Source organism: Mercurialis annua, linkage group LG4 (assembly GCF_937616625.2).
Source record: "Mercurialis annua linkage group LG4, ddMerAnnu1.2, whole genome shotgun sequence".
In the NCBI taxonomy this organism is placed as follows: domain Eukaryota; kingdom Viridiplantae; phylum Streptophyta; class Magnoliopsida; order Malpighiales; family Euphorbiaceae; genus Mercurialis; species Mercurialis annua.
This window is the reverse complement of record NC_065573.1, coordinates 38384027-38405488: the sequence shown is the minus strand read 5'-3', so window position 1 is coordinate 38405488 and position 21462 is coordinate 38384027. Positions and strand designations below refer to the sequence as shown.

The 21462-nt window shown below is 32.4% G+C and overlaps 2 protein-coding genes across 4 annotated transcripts; both read left to right on the top strand.

Moving 5' to 3' along the window:
* The first annotated feature begins 201 nt into the window (after positions 1–201).
* On the top strand, positions 202–6722 carry LOC126679533 (agamous-like MADS-box protein AGL19). 2 transcript variants are annotated; one of them, XM_050374581.2, is made up of 8 exons: positions 202–221; positions 555–759; positions 4789–4873; positions 4970–5022; positions 5228–5327; positions 5569–5610; positions 5734–5775; positions 6405–6722. In XM_050374581.2, exons 2-8 carry the CDS (start codon positions 578–580, stop codon positions 6525–6527), a joined length of 627 nt encoding a protein of 208 aa, XP_050230538.1. In that variant the 5' UTR covers positions 202–221; positions 555–577; the 3' UTR covers positions 6528–6722. The 2 variants fall into 2 exon arrangements, with proteins under 2 accessions (XP_050230538.1, XP_050230537.1); XM_050374580.2 differs by having other exon boundaries at positions 219–308.
* A 12458-nt stretch (positions 6723–19180) lies between these two features.
* LOC126677077 (protein STAY-GREEN homolog, chloroplastic-like) lies at positions 19181–21377 on the top strand. 2 transcript variants are annotated; one of them, XM_050371525.2, is made up of 5 exons: positions 19182–19428; positions 19555–19728; positions 20105–20272; positions 20557–20917; positions 21015–21377. In XM_050371525.2, the coding sequence occupies exons 1-4, from the start codon at positions 19303–19305 to the stop codon at positions 20911–20913; spliced, it is 825 nt and encodes a 274-aa protein (XP_050227482.1). In that variant the 5' UTR covers positions 19182–19302; the 3' UTR covers positions 20914–20917; positions 21015–21377. The 2 variants fall into 2 exon arrangements, with proteins under 2 accessions (XP_050227481.1, XP_050227482.1); XM_050371524.2 differs by having other exon boundaries at positions 19181–19428; positions 20557–21377.
* The last annotated feature ends 85 nt before the right edge of the window (positions 21378–21462 follow it).

Genomic DNA, 21462 nt, shown 5'->3' with positions numbered 1-21462 from the left:
ATATCGTTGATACATAATCGATACAGAGTATACAAATTAAAACTAAAAAGCGTATAATTTAACCGTATTATTTTTATAATTTTTGCATAATATACAAAAATAATAAATGAGTGGGCTCTACTTAAATCAATCCCACCATTTTCAGTCATATTCCCTGTTTTCTTTTTATGGGAGGTGTCTATTTTTTCTCCATAAATTTACCAAAAGGAGAAAGAGATTAGGTTCTTGATTTACATATAAATATTTTTCTCTCTTCTTATTCTTTCTTTACACTTCTCTTGTAGTAGCTAGGGTTATAGCCACTTAGGGTAAATCTTTAATCAATCTGCTTTTTTTTCCTTTTCTAGGGTTTCTATGATCTTCTAATTCTCTTTTCTGGGTTTGCAAACATTTCAACAAACTTATATTTGCTGTCAGCCATTTCCTGATTTAGTTTATCCCCTTTCTATTTTTGGAAACCTTATTTTAAGTGTCAGATAATCAAACTATATCATTTTTGTTGGGTGTTTCGAATTCAATCCATATACCCGTTTGATTTTCTTCACTGTTTTCAGGTTTTACAGAACCAAAAACAAGAATGGTGAGAGGAAAAACTCAGATGAAGAGAATAGAGAACGCGACGAGCCGACAAGTAACCTTTTCGAAGAGAAGAAATGGACTGCTGAAAAAAGCTTTCGAGCTCTCAGTTCTTTGTGATGCTGAAGTTGCACTTATAATCTTCTCTCCCAGAGGAAAGCTCTACGAGTTCTCCAGTTGCAGGTACTTAATTTTGAACTTAACTCACTGAGTCACTCTATTTTTGCATATTTTATCACTATATATATCAGATGCATAACTCGGCTATATTTTGAAAGGGAAAAAAGTTGATTTATGTGTCGATTTTGTAGAGGTTAAATAGATTATAGTACTGAGAGTACAATCAGGTTTCAGGCTTTATCTGTGAAAAATTGAAGGGTCTGATCTGTCCACTATTTTATTTTCTTTAGTGTGTACCATATTCAAAAATTATTGATTTTGTGCTGATGAATTAACTCTCATGTTAGTTTATCAGAATCTTATGGATTTAATTATGTCTACCTATTTCTATTTTTCTCCTCAGTTTATTTAATTTCTTGGGTCCATAAATGTCAGTGAATGGTTCAGAAAAGGAAAAAAGAGGGAGAGAGGGATCTTAAGCATTAATACTGTTGATTTCAAGGCTCATTTGTTAGATCTAATTGATTTATTTTTAGACAAAGATTACATTCAAATTGTTATTTTTTACTATCACATGGTCATCAAGAAACCAGTCAAAAAACCTTTTAAACCTAACTAATTTGATTAGAGTTTTATGGTTAGTGAGAAACAAGGTGGAATTTATGAAATTTTGAACTATGAACATGAAAATAAAGCAAAAAGAATCTGGAATTTTGCATATATACACACATTTTTTTATGTTTTATTTTACTATTTAGTTTGTCCAAGGTGGCCACTATCTGTTGGTTTTATTGTTCTTGATGTTAGTGTTTAGAGTTGTAATTGTTTGATTTGTGACCACATGATTAACTACATAAACCCCATTAAGGAATAATTAAGTTTATACTAAGTAGTATTTTATGAGTTCATAAAACAGATGCTCCCAATAACTTGGGACAACCAACACGTATGCTAAGTGGATTGTTGTAGAAGTTGTTTCTCCAAAGTATGATACGTATCTTTGATCATGAAATTTGATTGGCTTTCTGAGTCTCTCCATCGCTATTTGTGTCATGACTCTTATGACACAATTTTGGTTAGTTTTTGTGGATTTTATGAATCCTAATTCTCAAAGTATTGTTTTGTTGCTTTTGTGAAATTGTTATTTCACTTTCATCAGATGTAGCATACAATTTCAAATGTTTTAACTTAGAAATTCATTCTATTTTATGCTCAATTAATTAATTCACTAAATAAGGTTAAGAAAATTTGCGTTTACCGAACTGTAGTGTTTTTATCGAAAATTTGTGTTTTTATATTCATGTTTAGATGACGTGACGCGATATTGCATATGTAAAGTAGGATAAGGTTAGCATATGTGCACGTATAATATAGCTCTAAGTAAATTGTGGACATATTTGATAAAAATATTTGACCAAACTAATCAAATTTCAAAATTATGAAATATTTGACAAATGAACTATAATTGTCAAGATAAATTCATTTTTCCTTTTTTATTCTAGTTGGGACGAGGGATAGATCTGTCGCCGGATTAGATCTGCAAATGGATACTTAACATGCATCATTGTAGTTACATGCTGAATCAACTTATTTGGAAATTCTGTCAAAAAAAAAGTTAGTTGTAATTGCTGTTTGTTTAGGTCTTCATTGAACGATGGATGAAAAATTATTAGCAATAGTATTCTTTTGGCTTTTGCATCAACTTTAATATCGCATCTTCAATTCACCAGCACTGACTTGACACTGACAGACGTGATTTGAAGCTGTGATATGTAGCAACTATTTTGTGACAATTACTAATAATGAAACTTATAATGTTCTTTTTTTTAATAATTGAGAAAAAGGAAGCATTTATGGGAAGAATCTAATTAACGGCGAATATTTTTATAGGCCATAGAGAATATACAGTCTTAAATCTCTTGTTTTTAATAAAGTTATTTATCAATGTTTTGATTTTTTTCTTCTATTGGTTCCATCCTAAATAATTGTCTATTTTTTCATGTTCACACCAATTAAGAAAATGTAATTATTTTTGGTTTAAATTTGATTCTAACAGTTCACGAAGCAAATGTGGTCAAGAAAATAAATGTAATGACTGGTTCTCTCCTTCTCGTACGTCTAAGCTTTAAGTGTGGGAAAACAATTTTAATAGCAGAGATTCTAAGTTTGTTTTTTCATTTTCTGTGTGATAGCTTTAAATGATGTTTTTAGATGTTCGGATTATTTTGTTAAATCTGTCCAACTTTTTGTAATTTTTTTTGGATTTTTTTGCCTTTCATTTGTTGTTGGAGTGCTTTGCAAATAACCGTTTATCCAAAAAAAGATTCATAAATTAATTCATCTATCAATCTTATATGATTATTATATTTCACGTTTCAATTCTTTGTAGAAAATATTCATCATCACTTACTCACTGGGCATAGGAGGTTTGATAAATAGTCCAATATTTAAATCAGTTACTGACGTATGTTTTCCTTAAAAAAATGATTAATATGATCGGTTAATTTTTTTTTGGTTAGAACAAGCATATTCAGAATGAGAGATTCTTAGATAGACTCAGTCTATCACATCATCCATGGACTAATCTATTATATTATGACACGTCATTAAAATAATGGCAATATCGTAATTTTGTTTTTTATTTATTTACACTTTTGAATAGTAAATTACGATAGTGCCATTATTTTAATGACGTGTCATAATGTGATAGGTTTAGTCCACAGATGACGTGGTGGGCTGAGTCTACCTAAGAATTTCTCGAATGAGAATATATAGCTGGTGTAGATTGCTTATATAGATTTATTTGTTAAGTTAAGATAAGAAAAATAAATTTTATAATTTTAATTGAATTGAGATTAAAATGTAATTAATTTAACTCATCAAATCAATGGATTAGATTGTCCATTTTTATTTAAAAAATATATCTATGAATGTTTAAAAGGCAAAATGAACTTAACTTCTCACAATTTTAAAATATTTGTCAAATATATCATGATTCTTAAATCTTGTCAGGTTGATCTATCATCTTTTAAATCTTTACCAATATACCCACGATTCATTTGAAGTTGATGGGGTGCAAGGTTGTATATGCCATATAGGATAAATTTTGTAATGAGACAAACACCATTATGCCATCAGCTCAAAACAAGTTATGGTAATATCTGAAAGATGATGACCAAAATGGCAAGATTAAGAGATCATGGTATATTTGATAAAAATATTAAGATTGTGGATAGATAAGTTCATTTTGCCTATATAAAATCATTTTCCTAATACATATATGTCATATGATGAAGTATTTCCGAGTTCTTTGTACAATAGTAACTCATATTATCCTTATACAATAGTAATTCACATATACTTTTACAGTTCATGCATGTATGATATATCTGGTATTTATACTTCAGAAATAAGAATTCGATTACGATTACGATTTCTCATCTTGAGAGATAGGAATTCTAAATGATGGAAATTATTCCAAGTATATTTTTTGTGATTTCAATCTGTCATTTTTTTTTATCATGTGATGTATTGGAGTAAGCTCCACACTTACAGTTTTGTATCTTCTGATGAATAGGAGTAATCTCTACTCTTGCAGTTACCTTAGTTTTTCTACCAAAAACCCCATGCACACACCCCATTAGCATGGATTCATGCAGTTATGTCATTTAGATTAGTGCTAATAACTCTAACTTTTATTAATATATATCTCGACATAGTACTCACTATTTCAGCCTATTTATCAAATATAGCATGATCTTTATTCATCATCTTTCTGATCTTTATCAAATATACATACGACTTGTTTGAAGCTGAGTTGACGGGATGTTGTATACGTAAAGTATGCTAAATTTTTAACACATAGACATTTAACAATGCGCCAAGTCAGCTCCAAACGAGTTGTAGCTGTATTAGTCGCAAATTGAAAAGATTTAAAGATCATGGCATATTTACAAATGGATGAAAATTCCGAGCGACAATTATTTTGCTTTTTTTTTAAAGTGCCTTACACAGTTATACAGTGCATACAAATCTTCTACTCACTCTCTTTATATGTTTTGTTTATGTTTTTGCTTAATTTGGATGCTTCAGTACTAGTAAGACCATAGAGAGGTATCAGAAGAAAGCTAAGGATCTAGGGATAAGCATCAAAACTGCTCAAGATTGCATGAACCAGGTCAGTCATCACTTTCCAATTTGGCATAATTAACGTTACTTTAATGCTCTCATTTTTAAACAGCGAGTGATTTAAAATGGTATATATATTTTCAAGGAAGATTCTCTTAGCCTGGCAAAGAAGATGGAGATTCTTGAAGTTTCTAAAAGGTACCTTAACCTTTTCTTCTACGTTTTTTCATATCCGTAGTTTGGTGATCGAAAAATTGCTAAAAACAATCAGTTGATAGACTTTCGAAACACCAATTTAGACACTAAAATAGTATATTATGAAAAGTTTAAACACCATTGCTGTAATTTTCCTTAAAATTAGTTTTCTTGTAGTACTTAATAACATGGAACACGTTTGTCGCAGAAAACTGATGGGAGATGGATTAGAACCGTGTTCTATTGATGAGCTACAACAACTAGAGAATCAGCTGGATAAAAGCTTAACAAAAATCAGAACGAGAAAGGTATTTGTTTATAATATAATTAAGTATCAAATAATTCTGTGATATTGATTCACATGACGTGTTTAGCTGCAGACTTGAGGCTTACGCTATTTGTTCTTGACTTCTTGCTGCTACTAATCTACTACAAGTTGTTAGTTTTTTTTTTCATATATAAAAGATTTCAGGAAGGCATGAAGGGAGAGTTTTATACATAATTATAATTTTTTTTATTTTGTTTTAATTAAAACTATTGATATTGCAGAATCAGCTGTTCAGAGAGCAGATTGAGAAGCTAAGGGAAGAGGTAAACCGTTTGTTATTTATATGTCTAATTATTTACATTTGTATACGAATTTTTAGGTCTAATTAGTGGAGTTAAAAATTGCTAATTATATTGTTACAATGTTCCTTTTACGAAACTGATCAGGAGAGAATTCTGATGGACGAAAATAAGAAGTTGCGAGAAAAGGTACTTCTCCCTCCCTGCTTCAAGCTTGTTTTTGGTATAGTAGAGGTTCATTTTGTCCCTCCAATTTGATATACAAAAAATTAAAATATTAAAATTTTCATTTGATGACTAAAACACCTATAATTTGTCAATTTTAAATTAGTTTATACTCTAAATTGAGGCTGGACTTGATGGTCTAGGGTGTAAATTAATCCAAAATTAACAAAATATAAGATTTTTTTTATATTTTTTGATCTTTTATGTCGAGTTGGAGGGGTAAAATTAGTGTTTGTTGATTCTAATTAAGGTGTGCATTTCTGTGTGAATTGAATTGAACTTTTTTTTCTTCAAAATCAACCGTACCGAATCATTAAGTTCGATTAATTTCTTTAGTTCGGATCCTTCTATCTGCTCTAAAATTCAACTGAATTGTTTTCTTCTGAAATCCAAACCAAAGCAATTTTTTTGTAGTATCAAATCAAATCAAACCAAACTAAATTAATCAATTTTTTCGACTATTCAATTCGATTATGCGTTTTGCAGACTCCTTGTTCCAACTTCCATACCACAAGACATTTATTTATCTAAATTTTTATTATGCATTTTAGACATTTTGATTTGGCTGATGAGTATTATATATGAAAATGTAGTATGGGATAAAATCAACGGAAGAGACAAAGAAGCAAGAAATAGCAGAGAGATCAGAAAGCATGGAGGTTGAAACTGGACTGTTCATAGGTCCTCCCGAATCAAGAAAACCTCAAAAACCTTAGCGGAACTATTTCATTTTATTTTAATTTTTCTACTCTCTTTTTTTTTCCTGGTCAAGATAGTGGATAAAAGGAGTTGATCCTTATACAAATAATGCGACCAATAAGTAAAGCAAATTAATTTGCGTCGATTAAGTGTACAATTTCTTGATAATGTGTATCATAATAAGCTATAAACGTGTAGCATTATTTCTGTAACCCCAGGTGTTTCTTGGAGTGGAATTCTGGTTTATAGAGTTGCGTAAAAACTGAACTAACAAATTCAATTCCATATGGTTTTTAATATTATAAAAAAGAACAGTGTTTCGGCTTGATAATGGAACTAAATTACAAATCTACCGAATCAACCAAACAATTTTATTGTATAAAATTTAATTTGATTTAAGTTAAAAAGAAATAAATTTTTGTGTTTTGATATTGATTCCATTCAGTTTCAACCAAATGCACACCAATTAAGATAATTATAGAAAAGCTTAACGTCTTAAAGAATACTAATAGTATTTTGTTGTTGGGATCAGTTCTAATCAATACTTTCAAAATCATCATATCTAGTTCAATGTTATATTTATTATTTATTATCATGTTTAAAATAATCTGAATTTTGGCTAAAAGATCAGTCACATCACTAATTACTCAACATATATGTACTGAAAAGTTAAAGTACCATTAATGAGTTATAGTTAAACACTGATAGCATTTTATTAAAGTTGTGTGTTCAATTCTTTCTATGAATGCTCACATCTTTCCCCAATTATAAAAAATAAATAAAATTTCTTCATATTATCTTAAATTTCATTATCATATTATTAAAAAAATGAATGTAACAAATTAAATATTTTTCTGTGTAAAAATTTAAAATAAAAATTATATCTGCAAATTTAAAATTTATTTTTAGCATTGTTAGTAGTCTGATGTTCATAAAATGATTAAAAACACTTGTCTGATATACTTTTAAAGAACTGTAATATTAATTAAAAAAATAAAAGTGTGTACTAAAGTAACAAATTTATAGAAATACCGACACTGTTGATGTAATAATCCCCAAAAAAAAGTAAAAGGCATGTTTTTCATTTTTGATCATTTTGTGTTTGCACATTATAAGGAATGTTATGACTGAGAGACTCGAAATAGTATAGAGAGATGAATTCTTTGACTACCGGCACGCCATTTCTGTCTCAACAAAACATTTTAAATTTTAATTTCCTTCTCAGTTCCAAGAAGAACAGAACCCATAATCAAGAAAAACAAATATCTTCTTACTCCTGTAAGTATACTTATGTTCATTTTCTTGACATATATCTTTCATAAAATGCTCTGTTTACTGTCTATTTAATCAACATTTTTGGGTTTGGCTGATCAATCAATATTCATTATCAGGTGGCAAGATTATTCGAGGCTGCAAGCTTTGAGTCTCGGAAGAAAATCGCGTTATCTTTAAGATTCGGAAAGGATGAACAATTGAAGCATACTCATAGCTTTGCCCTCTTTATGATCTCCAACATTAAATATCTTGACACAGAAGCTTTCTTATATTCTTTCATTCTCATCTCGCTTATACTTCTATTTAATTTTTCATTTAATTAGTTATGTTTATTATACAGCTTTCTTTTTCTGAATCAAGCTATTATTGCCACCTAGCTAAGTATTTGACTTGTAATTTGATCTTTATGGAGTATTAGTGATTTGTTTTTATTGGAATTAAAGGTTGAGTAAGTAAGGAGAGCTTTTATTAGCTGAACTAATTAAAACAAACTACTTCTTTGAAATGAATTTCATCACAAAAAATAATGAACTCATCATGCATCTCACTAATATACTTCACGATGATCACACTGAAGGATACGTACGACAATTTGCTCATTGCATCATAAACATAATTATGTATTTATTTAGATTGATAATTAATCTATTTTTGAAAACAATTAAACGCTCTTTTGTCAAAATAGAATAAATGAACCTTTTCATCCAACACCACTAAAAACACCCGTTAATTGCCGACAAATCTCTCATAAACATATAAGAAAGAGGTTAAAAAATAATTTTACTATTTAAAACATTTACCAAAAACTTGAGAAGCTAAGTTTCCAAAAAGTAAATTAAAAGGGCTTAAATGCTCTATCCAAAAAATTAGAGGATTTTTCTACACAATTTTAAAACATTGAAAGCTTAAATGACGCATGAAAAATTAAAGTACTTATATGTTCTTTATGAAAAACTTGAAGCGTTTTTTATACCTTTTGCCCTAAGTTTATCTAGTTTCATTTTTCTTTATTTTTAGATCCATTGTACAGCCAGCAAAAATACATTGATTTTAGAGAAGTTTACATATTTACCTAAAATAATAAAATATTTATAAATTATACATCAACGCGGAAAAGTCAATAAAAATACCTCACGATTTTGACGCTGTTATGTTAATACTTTCCGTGTCTAAAAGAATTAGAATTCTACTCTGATTATATGATGGGCAATATGACATATACTAAACTTTTTCTCTCTCCATGTGATTGCTGACATCTTTCTCTCATATCATCAATTGGACTATTACAAATTGCAAATTCCACTTTCATTTGTTTGCTCAAATGTTCATTTTTCTTTATTTATTTGTTTTTTCATTTTTTGAATTGACGAATGTGCAGATTAAAAGTTATCTATAAATTTGACAATTTTTTCTCATTTATTTATTGTTAATTTTTTTCTAATAATTTTAAAATATATGCTATTGTTTTAATATTTTATTATATTAATAGCAGATTTAAAAATTTATATGAACTGAATAAAATAATTAAAATTTAACAGAATTTATTTATAACAATTATATATTAATTATATATTATGATAATAATAAACTATTATTTTACTAATTATTTTTATTGTATTTTTTTCATAAATTTTTCAATAAATTTTTACATAATTAATTCATGTTTAATTAGATAACATTTTTATAACATAACAATGTGATAATATTATTATAATTTTATCATTACAATATCATAAATTTATCATAGTCTTATCATAATATTATTATAACCTTACGTAACTTATGTAAAAATAGATAATATTTTTAAAGTAGCACCATAACTTTATCATAATATTATCATAAATCATAACATACTCTATCATAAATATCATCATAACCTTATCATAATTTAATTATAAAAAGTTATTTTATATACTTTATCATAACATTATCAAGAACCTTATCACAATATTTCCATAATCTTTCTCACTAATTTGCATAAACAATTTCACGTAACTTATGAAGAATTAGATAACATTATCATAACCTTTATTATAACCTTATCATAACCTTATTATAATTTTATCATAATAAGATTATGCAAATTTGTTTTATATATTTTATCATAAATTTATCATTATATTATCATAATATTATCATAACGTATTTTATCATAATATTATCATAACATATTTTATCATAATATTATCATAACATATTTTATCATGACTTTATCATAATAATATCATAACCTTATCATAATTTGTGCATACTTTGTTCATTAATTTTGCATAAACTGTTTTATGTAATTTATGGAGAATTAGATAACTTTATCATAACTTTTATTATAACATTATCATAATACTATCATAAATGTATCATGATAATATTATAATATTTTTTTTATAATATTATTATAATCTTATCATAACATTATCATGATATTATCATAGCATTATATATTATTTCACGTGATTTATTATAACCCATATCTGATATTTCCAAATTAGTAAACATAGCTAAAGAATCAGGCAAATCACCAATATAATTATATGAAACATCAAAATCTTCATGCTATTCATTTTCAAAATTTTATTATAATACAATCATAATCTTATTATGAAAAAATATTTTACTTATTTTATCATAATCTCATCATAATATTATCATACCGTTATCAAAACCTTTCCATGATGTTATTATAATATTTTTGCAATGTTACCATAACATTTTCATAATATTATCATTAACCTCATCATAATATTATCATAATTTTATTATACTCTTTGTTTTACATACTTTATCATAACTTTATCATGACTTTATCATAACATTATCATAATTTGCGCATAAATTATTTTACGTAATTTATGCAGAATTAGATTATATTTTTATAATAATATCATAATATTATCATAACTACGTACCTTATCATGATATTATCATTATATTATCATAATTATATCATGATATTATCATATATAAAAAATTATTTTACATACTTTATAATAATTTTATTATAATATTTTTATAACATTATCATAATCTAATAATAAGATTATCATTTTTTTAATTGTTTCAATTATTTAATATAAAAATATATTACTAACAAAAATACATTAACAGAAAGGTAACTTAAAATTAAAATATTTTTCAATAAAAAGCAGTACAACCCACATAAAAAAAAAAAAAAAAAACTCCCACAAAGCCAATCAATTAGCACTAAACATAAACAAAAATGGGTTAAATGAACACAATTTTTTTGCATCTTTTTGAACATTTGAATCTGGAAGCTAGTCTCCTGGGCACATCAACGTGTAGTCAAGCCTTGTAAGTGGAGAGGGTTTATCCCTCCATGCCAATTCAGCATCAAAATGTATCACCAGCTCCAACTCTTCCTTCTATTCTTTCTTTATGCAGTAGTAAAGCCGAATTACAATGGATAGATTAGCACAGATTTATCATTTACTGCATCAATAAAAAACAGAAATTAAAATGATAACAACCCACATAAAAATAAAGAAATAAACACAACAAGAAAAGAGTAAGTTGGATATTACTGATGTAACTGATATATCATCCATCCATCGCTTCCGCTGAAAATTGCCTCCATTGTCGCCGCCTCCAGAGATCGCCTTCACTGTCGCCGCCTCCGGAGATCTTCTCCACATTCGCCGCCTTCGGAGATCGCCTCCACTTCTGCCGCCGCCAGAGATCGCATCCATCGCCGCCGCCAGAGATCGCGTCTACCTCTACTCCTCCTTTAAGCTACCAACTTAATCGAATCTATTATCCATCCATCGCTTCTAGTTTCACTGCCGCCACCGTCTCTGAACAAATCGAAATTAGATTTAAAGATTAGCACAGTTCAGAGAGAAACATAGAAAATGGTGAAAAAGAACAAAAGAGAGTAAAAAAAATAAACACAGAGAGTATTAATCTTAAATTAGAAAAGTAAAAAACAATTAAAATGAAATTTAGAGTAAAAATATAAAATATAAAAACTTGAAAGTATTTTGTTTAACTTTTTTGAAGCGAGGTAGATTTTATAAATATTTTAAAAATTAGAGTATTTTTCCTAAATTTCTCTTGATTTTAATTGAGAAACAGCACAACGGCTATGCTAACTTTGTACAAATAAGACAAACTACCACAACGTAATCCACAATGGGATAAGTGCAAGCCCAAACCTTGTGTTCTACTAATTAAAAGAAGGTCTACACTCAAAAATCTCTCACCTTTAAACTTTTGTTCAATTCCACTCCGACGTTGAAAATTTGTCAATTTTACCCACTTTTAAATTTTCCGTTTTTATTTGTACCCCAATATTTTAATTTTTGTTAATTTTTTTACTTAAATGATAAAATCATTCAATTAATTAAGTCTAAACATGAAATTAAATTCTTTTTTATTCAAAAAAGTACAAATAAGTCCTTTATTTTTAAAAACTAACTAAAAACCATAATCAAATTAACACTAATTTAAATTTTTAATTAATTTAACTAAATTTAAATAAATTTTAAAAATATACAATTAATATATGAGAGACATGAAGAATGTTTTAGACAAATTTCCAAACGCAATAGACGTTAATTTAATTTTTCAGGGTACAATTGAAACACAAAAATGCAAAATATGGTAAAATTGACAAATTTTCAACGTCAGGATATGATTGAAAAGGGGCTAAAAGGTCGGAGTTTTTTTAAGACATTAGGCCTTAAAAGAACTACAGAGAAAACATAAAAGAAAAAGCTAAATATCCAGAAAGCAAATCAGAAAATCCGGCAAGATATATTAATAGCATTTCATTGATTAAGCTAGCAAATGCTGTAAGCGATCATTTATAATAATAATGATGATGAAAATAATATATATTCAAACTTTAAAAATTATTAAGTTGAATAGAGATCATAACATTTCCGGCTATGCTATTATCATGTGATGTAAATGTGCTAATTATTTCAAACAATGCAATATACCTTTTTTTTTGCCAAAATAATGCATTATAAATTGAGTTAATAAAATTAAATTTTTACTGTAATTTTAAAAGTTTCAGTTCTTGAATTTTAGTAAATAATTCTTTTGTATTAATTTTAGTCATTTCGCATGAAAGAAAGGAGATTGTAATAAAAAATTGCTGATAAATTATTAAATTTTGTATAATTGTCAACTGCACTTTTCTATAATCTATTAAATAAAAAAATTACTATAAATATAAGGCATCTAATACCGTTAATTTCAAAATCACCAAATTATAAAAAAACAGAAAATTATTTTGAAATTAAACTTAGCTATTAACTATCTTTAAAATTAATTTTAGTTATCAATAACAAAAAAAATACACCGACGAATTATGTCTCAAATGACATAAGCGATGGACAACAAACTGTTTAAGCGGCGGTTTCTCCACAAACGCTCTTCTTTTTCAATTATATAAAAATAAATAAAAAAATAAAAATAAAATTAAAACTTCAATACTCAAAAATTGAAGATGTATAATTTGTAAGATGGCACTACGTGTCTAAGTGTAAATACGGTTTATAAAAAAGAAGGCAAATATAAATTGTATAAGGTGGACCAAATAAAAGAACTTGGTACATTTATTACGTCTGCTCCTAAAACGGTTAAGTGTCTGCTCCTAGCAGAAAAGTTTTCTCTCCTCTCCATGTTTTGGAAAAAGCTGGAGAATTGTTGAGCTAAGATGGATCTTGTATCTCTTTACCAATCTCTTTCGCTGTCTGATGATGAAGACCTGGTCACTTGCGATCTTGGGGAGACGGCGAGAAAAGTTGGTGAGAAAAAAGTGGCGAACTCCCTGATTGGGAAAGTGATGGCGACAAAGAGAGTAAACCGGGAAGGGTTTATCTCCACAGTAAACTACCTTTGGAAGACGAAGAAGGCATTGGTGGTGGAGATGGTGGCTGAAAATATCTTTGTGTTCCATTTTGAAACACAAGAAGACAGGAAAAGAATTTTAACCGGGGGGCCATGGAATTATCAGGATCATTTAATTGTTCTTGAGGTACCAACTGGTACAGGTAATCATGCAGAGTTAAAATTTGACTCAGTCCCTTTCTGGGTGCAAATTCATAACCTGCCATTGGTGTGCTTAACCAGAGAAGCAGGGCTCTCCCTAGGAGCTCAAATTGGGGAGGTTATAGAAGTAGATCCGGGAGCGGCCGGAGATTGCCTCGGGAAATACATTAGAGTCCGGACGAGAGTTAACATTTCAAAACCGCTAAAACGCGGTCTGAAGGTGAAAGTGGATGCAGCTGGGACTCTCATCACAGCGGTATTAAGGTATGAGCGTCTGCCAGACCTTTGCTTTTGTTGTGGCATTATTGGGCATCCTATGGCGGAGTGTGAGGTCGGTCAAGGAGATAATGTTAAAACCCAGAAATACAACAATCTCATTAAAGCAGGGCCATTCCAATGGTTAAGCAGTAAAGGTAAACGGCAGAGGAATGAAGGAAGTAAATTCGAGCCCGATCAGGGCAGGCCTAGTTCGCCATTGTTGAAGCAAGATGGGGTTGGAACTTCGACAAAGATGATGGGGGAGAGGTCAGGAGAGGCCATCATTACACACCATCAAGCAGAAAAGGTCATTGATTCTGGTGCCATTACTCCAGGAGATAAGGTGGGGAGTACCGAAATGGCGGCTGGAGAGTTGGTAGACGTGAGGGTGCTTTCAGAACATGACCCAACAAGACAAGACCGGTTGGCGCGAAACAAAGGAAAATTCAAAAGTGAGAAGTTCATGGATATTGGGCTTAAGCTAAATGGGAAAGGAAGAGGGATTAAAAAGCCCAGCGGTAAGAAAGCCCATGGGAATGGTAACATCAAAACGCTACCGTTCTCGGACATTACCAATGTGTTAGAAGTTGATAGAGGGAAAAAAGGAAATCTAGGTCTCGTGGAACAGACATTAACAAAATCAAACTCAGAAATTCTGCCTTCGTTATCTTATGGCAAGGACTACGAGGTGGGAAGTGTTACGGTGGGATCCCCAGCGGTGGTGCCTGCGGAGCAGGACCACCGAGTATTATGACGACGCTATGCTGGAACGTTCAGGGACTGGGCTCCCCTAGAACGTTCCAAACTCTGTGCAACCTGGTGCACAATCAAAAACCAGGTATAATATTTCTCATGGAGACTAAGATGAAGGTGGAAAAGCTGGAATGCATTAGAACAAAACTAGGAATGGAGGGCATGCATGGGATCGACTGTGAAGGGAAGAGTGGAGGGTTAGCCGTTTTTTGGGACAGTAGCAGGAGAGTAAAGGTCTTAAGCTCTGCTTTTTTCTACATAGATTGCTGGGTGGAGGAAGACTCAGGAAAGAGTTGGAGATTTACGGGTTTATATGGTAACCCAGCTTCGTCTCAAAGGGTTCACTCTTGGACTCTCATCAAGAGACTAAGTATGTGTATCAAAGGGCCATGGCTCTGCGGAGGCGATTTTAACGAAATTTTGAGTAATGATGAAAAACAGGGAGGAGGGCCTAGGGCAGGGTACTTAATGAACAACTTCAGAGAGGCTCTTGAGGTAAGCCTTCTGTTTGATGCTGATAGCAACAATACGACCTGCACCTGGTGGGGTAATAGGGGAGGAGGGATTATAGCAGAAAAACTTGACAGATTCGTGATAAATCTAGATTGGCAGCGCCATTTCCCCAGGCATTCTGTTAAGCTGCTGGAATTCGCTGGGTCAGATCACAGGCCAATTGTAATGCTGAATGATGAGAAGGAGGTAGATGATAGAAATGAGCAAAGAGGGAAGAAGAGGTTCCACTTCGAGGAGCTATGGACCACCAGTAAGGAGTTTGAGGAAATAGTGAAGCATGAATGGAGAAACAGCGCTTCAGAAGGGGACATTTCTTGTAGACTAAATAAATGTGCGAAATTTTTTGCGAGATGGGGAAAATCCACTTTTGGGGATCTCAAGGAGAAAATCAAGAGGAAGAAGAATGAGCTGACAGCTTTGCTAGAATCATTAGACCATGATGTTTCTTTTGATTCAGTCAAAACTGTGGAATTGCAATTGAATGAGTTGCTAGACCAAGAAGAGATCATGTGGAGGCAACGTGCTAGGGCTGATTGGTTGTCTGCAGGAGATAAAAACACCCGTTTCTTCCATCAGAGGGCCTCTAAAAGAAGAGCGAGAAACAGAATAAGGGGGCTTAACGATGATTTAGGGGTGTGGAAGGAAGAACCTAAAGATGTGGAGGCGATTGTGCAGAAGTATTTCGAAAATCTGTTCCAATCTTCTCATCCCTCGCAAGAGGAGATTGAAGCAGTCACAGATAAAGTGCCAAGAAGAGTAAGCGGGGCAGACAATGAGATGCTGGACAAAGACTTCACCATGGAAGAGATAGTCAAGGCCACGAAAGATATGTCGCCGACTAAAGCCCCGGGCAAGGATGGCTTTCCAGCCTTATTCTTTCAGAGATATTGGCCGGTGGTGGGTTCAGAAATCAGTAAGGTTTGTCTAAAACACTTAAATGATAATGTGAATGTTTGTGTTTTGAATGAAACGGTAGTCGCATTGCTCCCTAAGGTCAAAACTGCAACTAATATGAGTATGTTTAGACCTATTAGTCTGTGTAACGTCATTTACAAAATCATTTCTAAAGCTATTGCCAACAGATTTAGGAAAGTCTTAGGGAATGTGATAGATGAGGCCCAAAGTGCGTTTGTCCCAGGCAGACAAATTATAGATAATGCACTTATAGGTTTCGAATGTATACACCAAATTAAGCACTCTGTTAAGAAAAAGAATGGGCCTATTGCTTTGAAACTTGACATGTCCAAGGCTTATGATAGAGTAGAATGGGTTTTCATTGAGGCGATGTTACTGAAGTTGGGTTTTAGCAACAGATGGGTGGTCAGAATTTTAAATTGTATCTCTTCAGTCAAATTCTCCTTTAAGATTAATGGCAGTGTCAAGGGAGAGGTTGTCCCTCAAAGGGGGCTGAGGCAAGGGGACCCTTTGTCCCCTTACCTGTTTCTTGTTTGTGCACAGGGTTTATCTAGCATCATCAAGGATGCGGTGGATAAGGGGGAGTTAACTGGAGTAGATTTCGGTGGAGCCTGTCAGGTGTCTCATCTGTTCTTTGCAGACGATAGCCTTTTGTTTGCAAGGGCTAATGAAGAGGAATGTCTCAGGATCAAAGGCCTGCTGGAATGTTATGCTAAAGCTTCAGGTCAAGTCATAAATTATGAGAAGTCTGCCATCTCGTTTGGGAAGGGTACAGATGCAGGTACGAAGCTGAGACTCCAGAACATCCTGCAAATGGAAGTAGTTCAATGTCACGAAAGGTATCTTGGGTTGCCCTCTTCGGTTGGAAGAAGTAAGAAGGATAGCCTGAAGGCTATTAAAGAAAGAATCTGGAGTAAGCTTCAAGGGTGGAAAGGGAAACTGTTCTCTTGTGGAGGAAGAGAAGTTATGCTTAAGGCGGTTATTCAGGCTATCCCCAATTATTACATGAATTGTTTTCAGTTTCCTAAAACGCTGCTTATGGAAATTGAGGCAATGTGCAACAAGTTTTGGTGGGGGAGCTCGAATGGGGTTCGAAGGATGCATTGGGCTAAATGGTCTAGTCTTTGCAAAAACAAGTGTGACGGGGGACTCGGTTTCAGGGATTTGCAATGTTTTAATCGTAGCCTGCTAGCAAAACAGGGATGGCGCATTTTGACTCAACCTACAAGCTTGCTGTCCAGAATCTTAAAGCAGCGATACTTCCCTAATGGAACGTTTCTTGAAGCCAAGGTTCCAAGACGAGCCTCTTTCACTTGGAGAAGTATCATTTGGGGCCGGGACGTGCTGGAGGCAGGGTTAAGGTGGCGTGTAGGAAATGGGGAGAAAATAAAGGTTTACCTAGATAAGTGGTTACCCAGAGAAAAGACCTTTATGCTATATGGTAGACCTAACTTAGATAAAAATTTGTGGGTAAAGGACCTGATTTCTGAACAAGGCAGGTGGAATAGAGATTTAATCACTAAAGCCTTTAATGAAGAAGATGCTGCGTGTATCTTATCTATACCTCTGTCTGTGTCTGAGCAGGTGGACGCGTGGAGATGGCATTATGACAAGAAGGGAATCTTTAATGTTAGAAGTGGCTATAGGGTGGCAATGGATCTAAAAGGAGAGCCAACGGGCTCAGACACTACAAGCAACTCCAAGTGGTGGAAGTTCATGTGGAGCCTCCCCATTCCTCCAAAAGTGAGAGTTTTTTTGTGGAGGTGCTTTAATAACTGGTTGCCTGTCAAGTCAAGCCTAATCCAGCGAGGGATGCAAATTGATAGTTCTTGCCACCGCTGCAACAGAAACAACGAAGATCTGCTGCATGCACTCTGGTTTTGTAAAGAAGTAGGCGTGGTGTGGGACAAATGGGAGTTCTCTGGCGTGCTAAATCCCAGAAAGGACTGGAACATGAAGGATTTGCTGCTCAAAGGGTTCCACTGTCTCACAAAAGAGACTTTCAGTGTGTTTTCTGTCATGATGTGGGTTATCTGGAATAACAGAAATTGCACCCTGTTTGGGTCTCCCCCGAAACCGATAGAGCAGACTATAGAGTGGGCAGTTTGCTACGTGGAGGAGTACAGAAATGGTGGAGCTAAGGGAAGAATGTTGCAGCCACATATCATGGGGAAAGATAACACTAGCAGTGACAAAAGATGGGTGCCACCTGACCCAGGAACCTTCTGCATTAATGTAGATGCAGCTTTTGACAGGAATGCAAGAAAGTTCAGCACGGGATTCATAATAAGAGACTCAACAGGCAAAGTTCATGCAGCTGGCTTTAAAAATCACGAAGGAAATAGTGCTGTGGATGCAGGGGAAGCGGCTGCGATCCGAGAAGGTATTTGCATAGCCAAGAAAGCTAACCTAATTCCTTTTGAGTTAAAATCTGATTCAAAAGTTGTAATAGAAGCTTTCGCTAATCACAAGGGGCTATGTAATGATGTGGGATTAATAGTGGCTGATTGTTTAGCTTTAGCTAGTAGGGAGGAGTGCTTTCGTTTCTCTCATTGTCCTAGGGGTGCTAATTCCCTTGCTCACTGCTTAGCTAAAGAAGCTTTAGCTTCTAATGTGAAGAGCTGTACATGGAGGGATTATATCCCCCATAAGTTTCAAAATCTTGTACTGGCCGATATCTTGGCTGTTGATTAATGAAAGTCTAGTTTTCAAAAAAAAAAAAAAGAAGGCAAATACTTGAAGCAACCGCCAACTGCCACTTTCGCGTTTGGCTTTAAAAAACAACTGTTGCCCGCACGCAAAACTTGCTTATTCTTCTTCCCAACTCCATTTTGCAAAGTTGATGCTTCCAAGTCTTCATTTCCACATCATTCCCACGTAATAATCAAACCAGTAAGAATACAAAAACTTCAAATTCCAAATATTGTTTTAATATTAACTTAAAGATTTCAACTCAAGAATCAAAATTCAGAATCTTTTTTTTAGAAACAACACTTTTACTTTAGCTTTCACTGTTAAATTAAGCTTCAATTTATTGATGCTAAGCTTCAAGGTTTAGTGAAGATGGGTTCCTTGGCTATAGTTCCTCTAGTACCTTCTAAACCCAGACCTTCTGTTTTTGAACAGAACACCCCTTTTTCTCCTTCTAAAACAAAACCCAGGAAGACCAACCTCCTATCTTTTAGTCCTGTAAGTTTTTTTTCTTTTATTTGAGATTTTTTTGGTTATTTTCGGTTTAGTTTGTGGTTTTTGATTAAAGGTGCAATCTTTATTGATATTAATTTGTGGGTTTTGATTGAATAATAATATATTCAGGTGGCAAGATTATTTGGGCCATCAATATTTGAGGCATCAAAGTTGAAGGTTTTATTTGTAGGAGTTGATGAGCAGAAGCATCCGGGTAAATTACCGAGGACTTATACACTAACGCATAGTGATGTTACTGCCAAGCTTACTTTAGCCATCTCTCAAACAATAAATAATTCGCAGGTCATTTTGTTCCAACTTTATTTTTAAATTTTCTTTATCAGAAGATGCTTTTTTTAATAGACTTTATTTTTTTCTTCTAAAGATGGAATTTTTATATTATAACTTTAGTTAAATAACAGAGAAAACGGGGGTATCTTGAAAGTTCTTTAATTTTGTTAATTATAAAAAAACAAATAAGAAGTGAGTAATTTATAATATATGAAAATTGAACTATATAGTAAAATTTTATAATATATGAAAGCAGAGGAAGAACAGGGGATTTGTATATATTTGTGGAAAAGAATTTTGTTGGTAGAGTTTAGTAATGATTGTAAATATATTAATAATTTTTGAATGATGAACTATTTAGGGGTTTTGAATTGGGATTTGGTTGCAGTTGCAGGGATGGTCCAACAAATTATACAGAGATGAAGTGGTAGCAGAATGGAAGAAAGTTAAGGGAAAAATGTCTCTTCATGTTCATTGTCATATAAGTGGAGGCCATTTTCTATTAGATTTATGTGCTAGGCTGAGATATTTCATCTTCTGCAAAGAACTCCCTGTGGTAAATCTTTCCTTACAATATATTTTATAATTTTAATACAAATATCAAATTTGTATAATCGCAAATACCAATATTTTTTTTTTACAATTCAAAACACCGACCTATCGGTGTTGTTATGGAATGTCGAAATTTCTTTTACTCTGTCTCATTTTTTTAAGTTTTGGCGTGTTTTGCGTCTTGATTGTAAAAATAGAAAATGTATATATTTAAAATAAAAGTTTGCATCTAAACCTTAATTTATCTAAAATTAGATTTTTATTTTTTGGTATTTTCAAATTTGGTAGGTACTGAAAGCCGTTGTCCATGGAGATGGGAATCTGTTCAACAACTATCCAGAATTAGAGGAATCATTAGTTTGGGTTTATTTCCATTCCAACTTACCAGAATTCAACAGAGTGGAATGCTGGGGTCCACTCACAGGAGCAGTAGCATCTTCTAGTGGGCTATATGGGGCCCAGAATGAGAACAATGAGCAAGCAAGTGAAGCAAGTAATTGGGAATTACCTGTGCCATGCCAAGACAAATGTGACTGTTGTTTTCCCCCAATCAGCTTAGTTCCATGGGCACACAAGCCTCCATTGGATCCTCAAAATAGCCAAAGGGCCCAGCAAAGCTTTGGACAAGCACCTCAAAAGAACTAGATTTGTAAATCATTATGTTAAAAATTGATGATAGATTCTTATGTAGACCCGGTTTTTAAAGATATATCGACCTAATCAATTAAATGCTAATATTTCATTAGTTCGGAATCGGTCAAAACTGAAGCAGGGCGAAATGGGTATTGGAACTGCGCATCTTTTACGGACTAGATCTAGGTAAGAAATTTCCGTGATTGCACATGTATATGTATATATTTGGTAGATTGTGAATATAAAATGGATTGTAATTTGTCTATAAAAGACGGAGCATTTCTCATAGAAATTAGAACCCCAACATGGGGGAAATGGCGGATCTATCAATTGGTCCCTTAGTAATTGATTATTTGCGGTGCAGACGTTATTTTGTAAACCCTAGTTTTTTTTTCCATGCCCATTATTATTTATTTTATTGTAGGGAAAATAATTGAGATTAATATTACAAGTTTATGAAATATATAAAATTTAAATGGTATTGCATTAGTGTAGTTTCTTGAATTATGCTACTGTTTCAAATATAAGTATAACTGAACCTGCTCAAATTTGAAAGTGGTA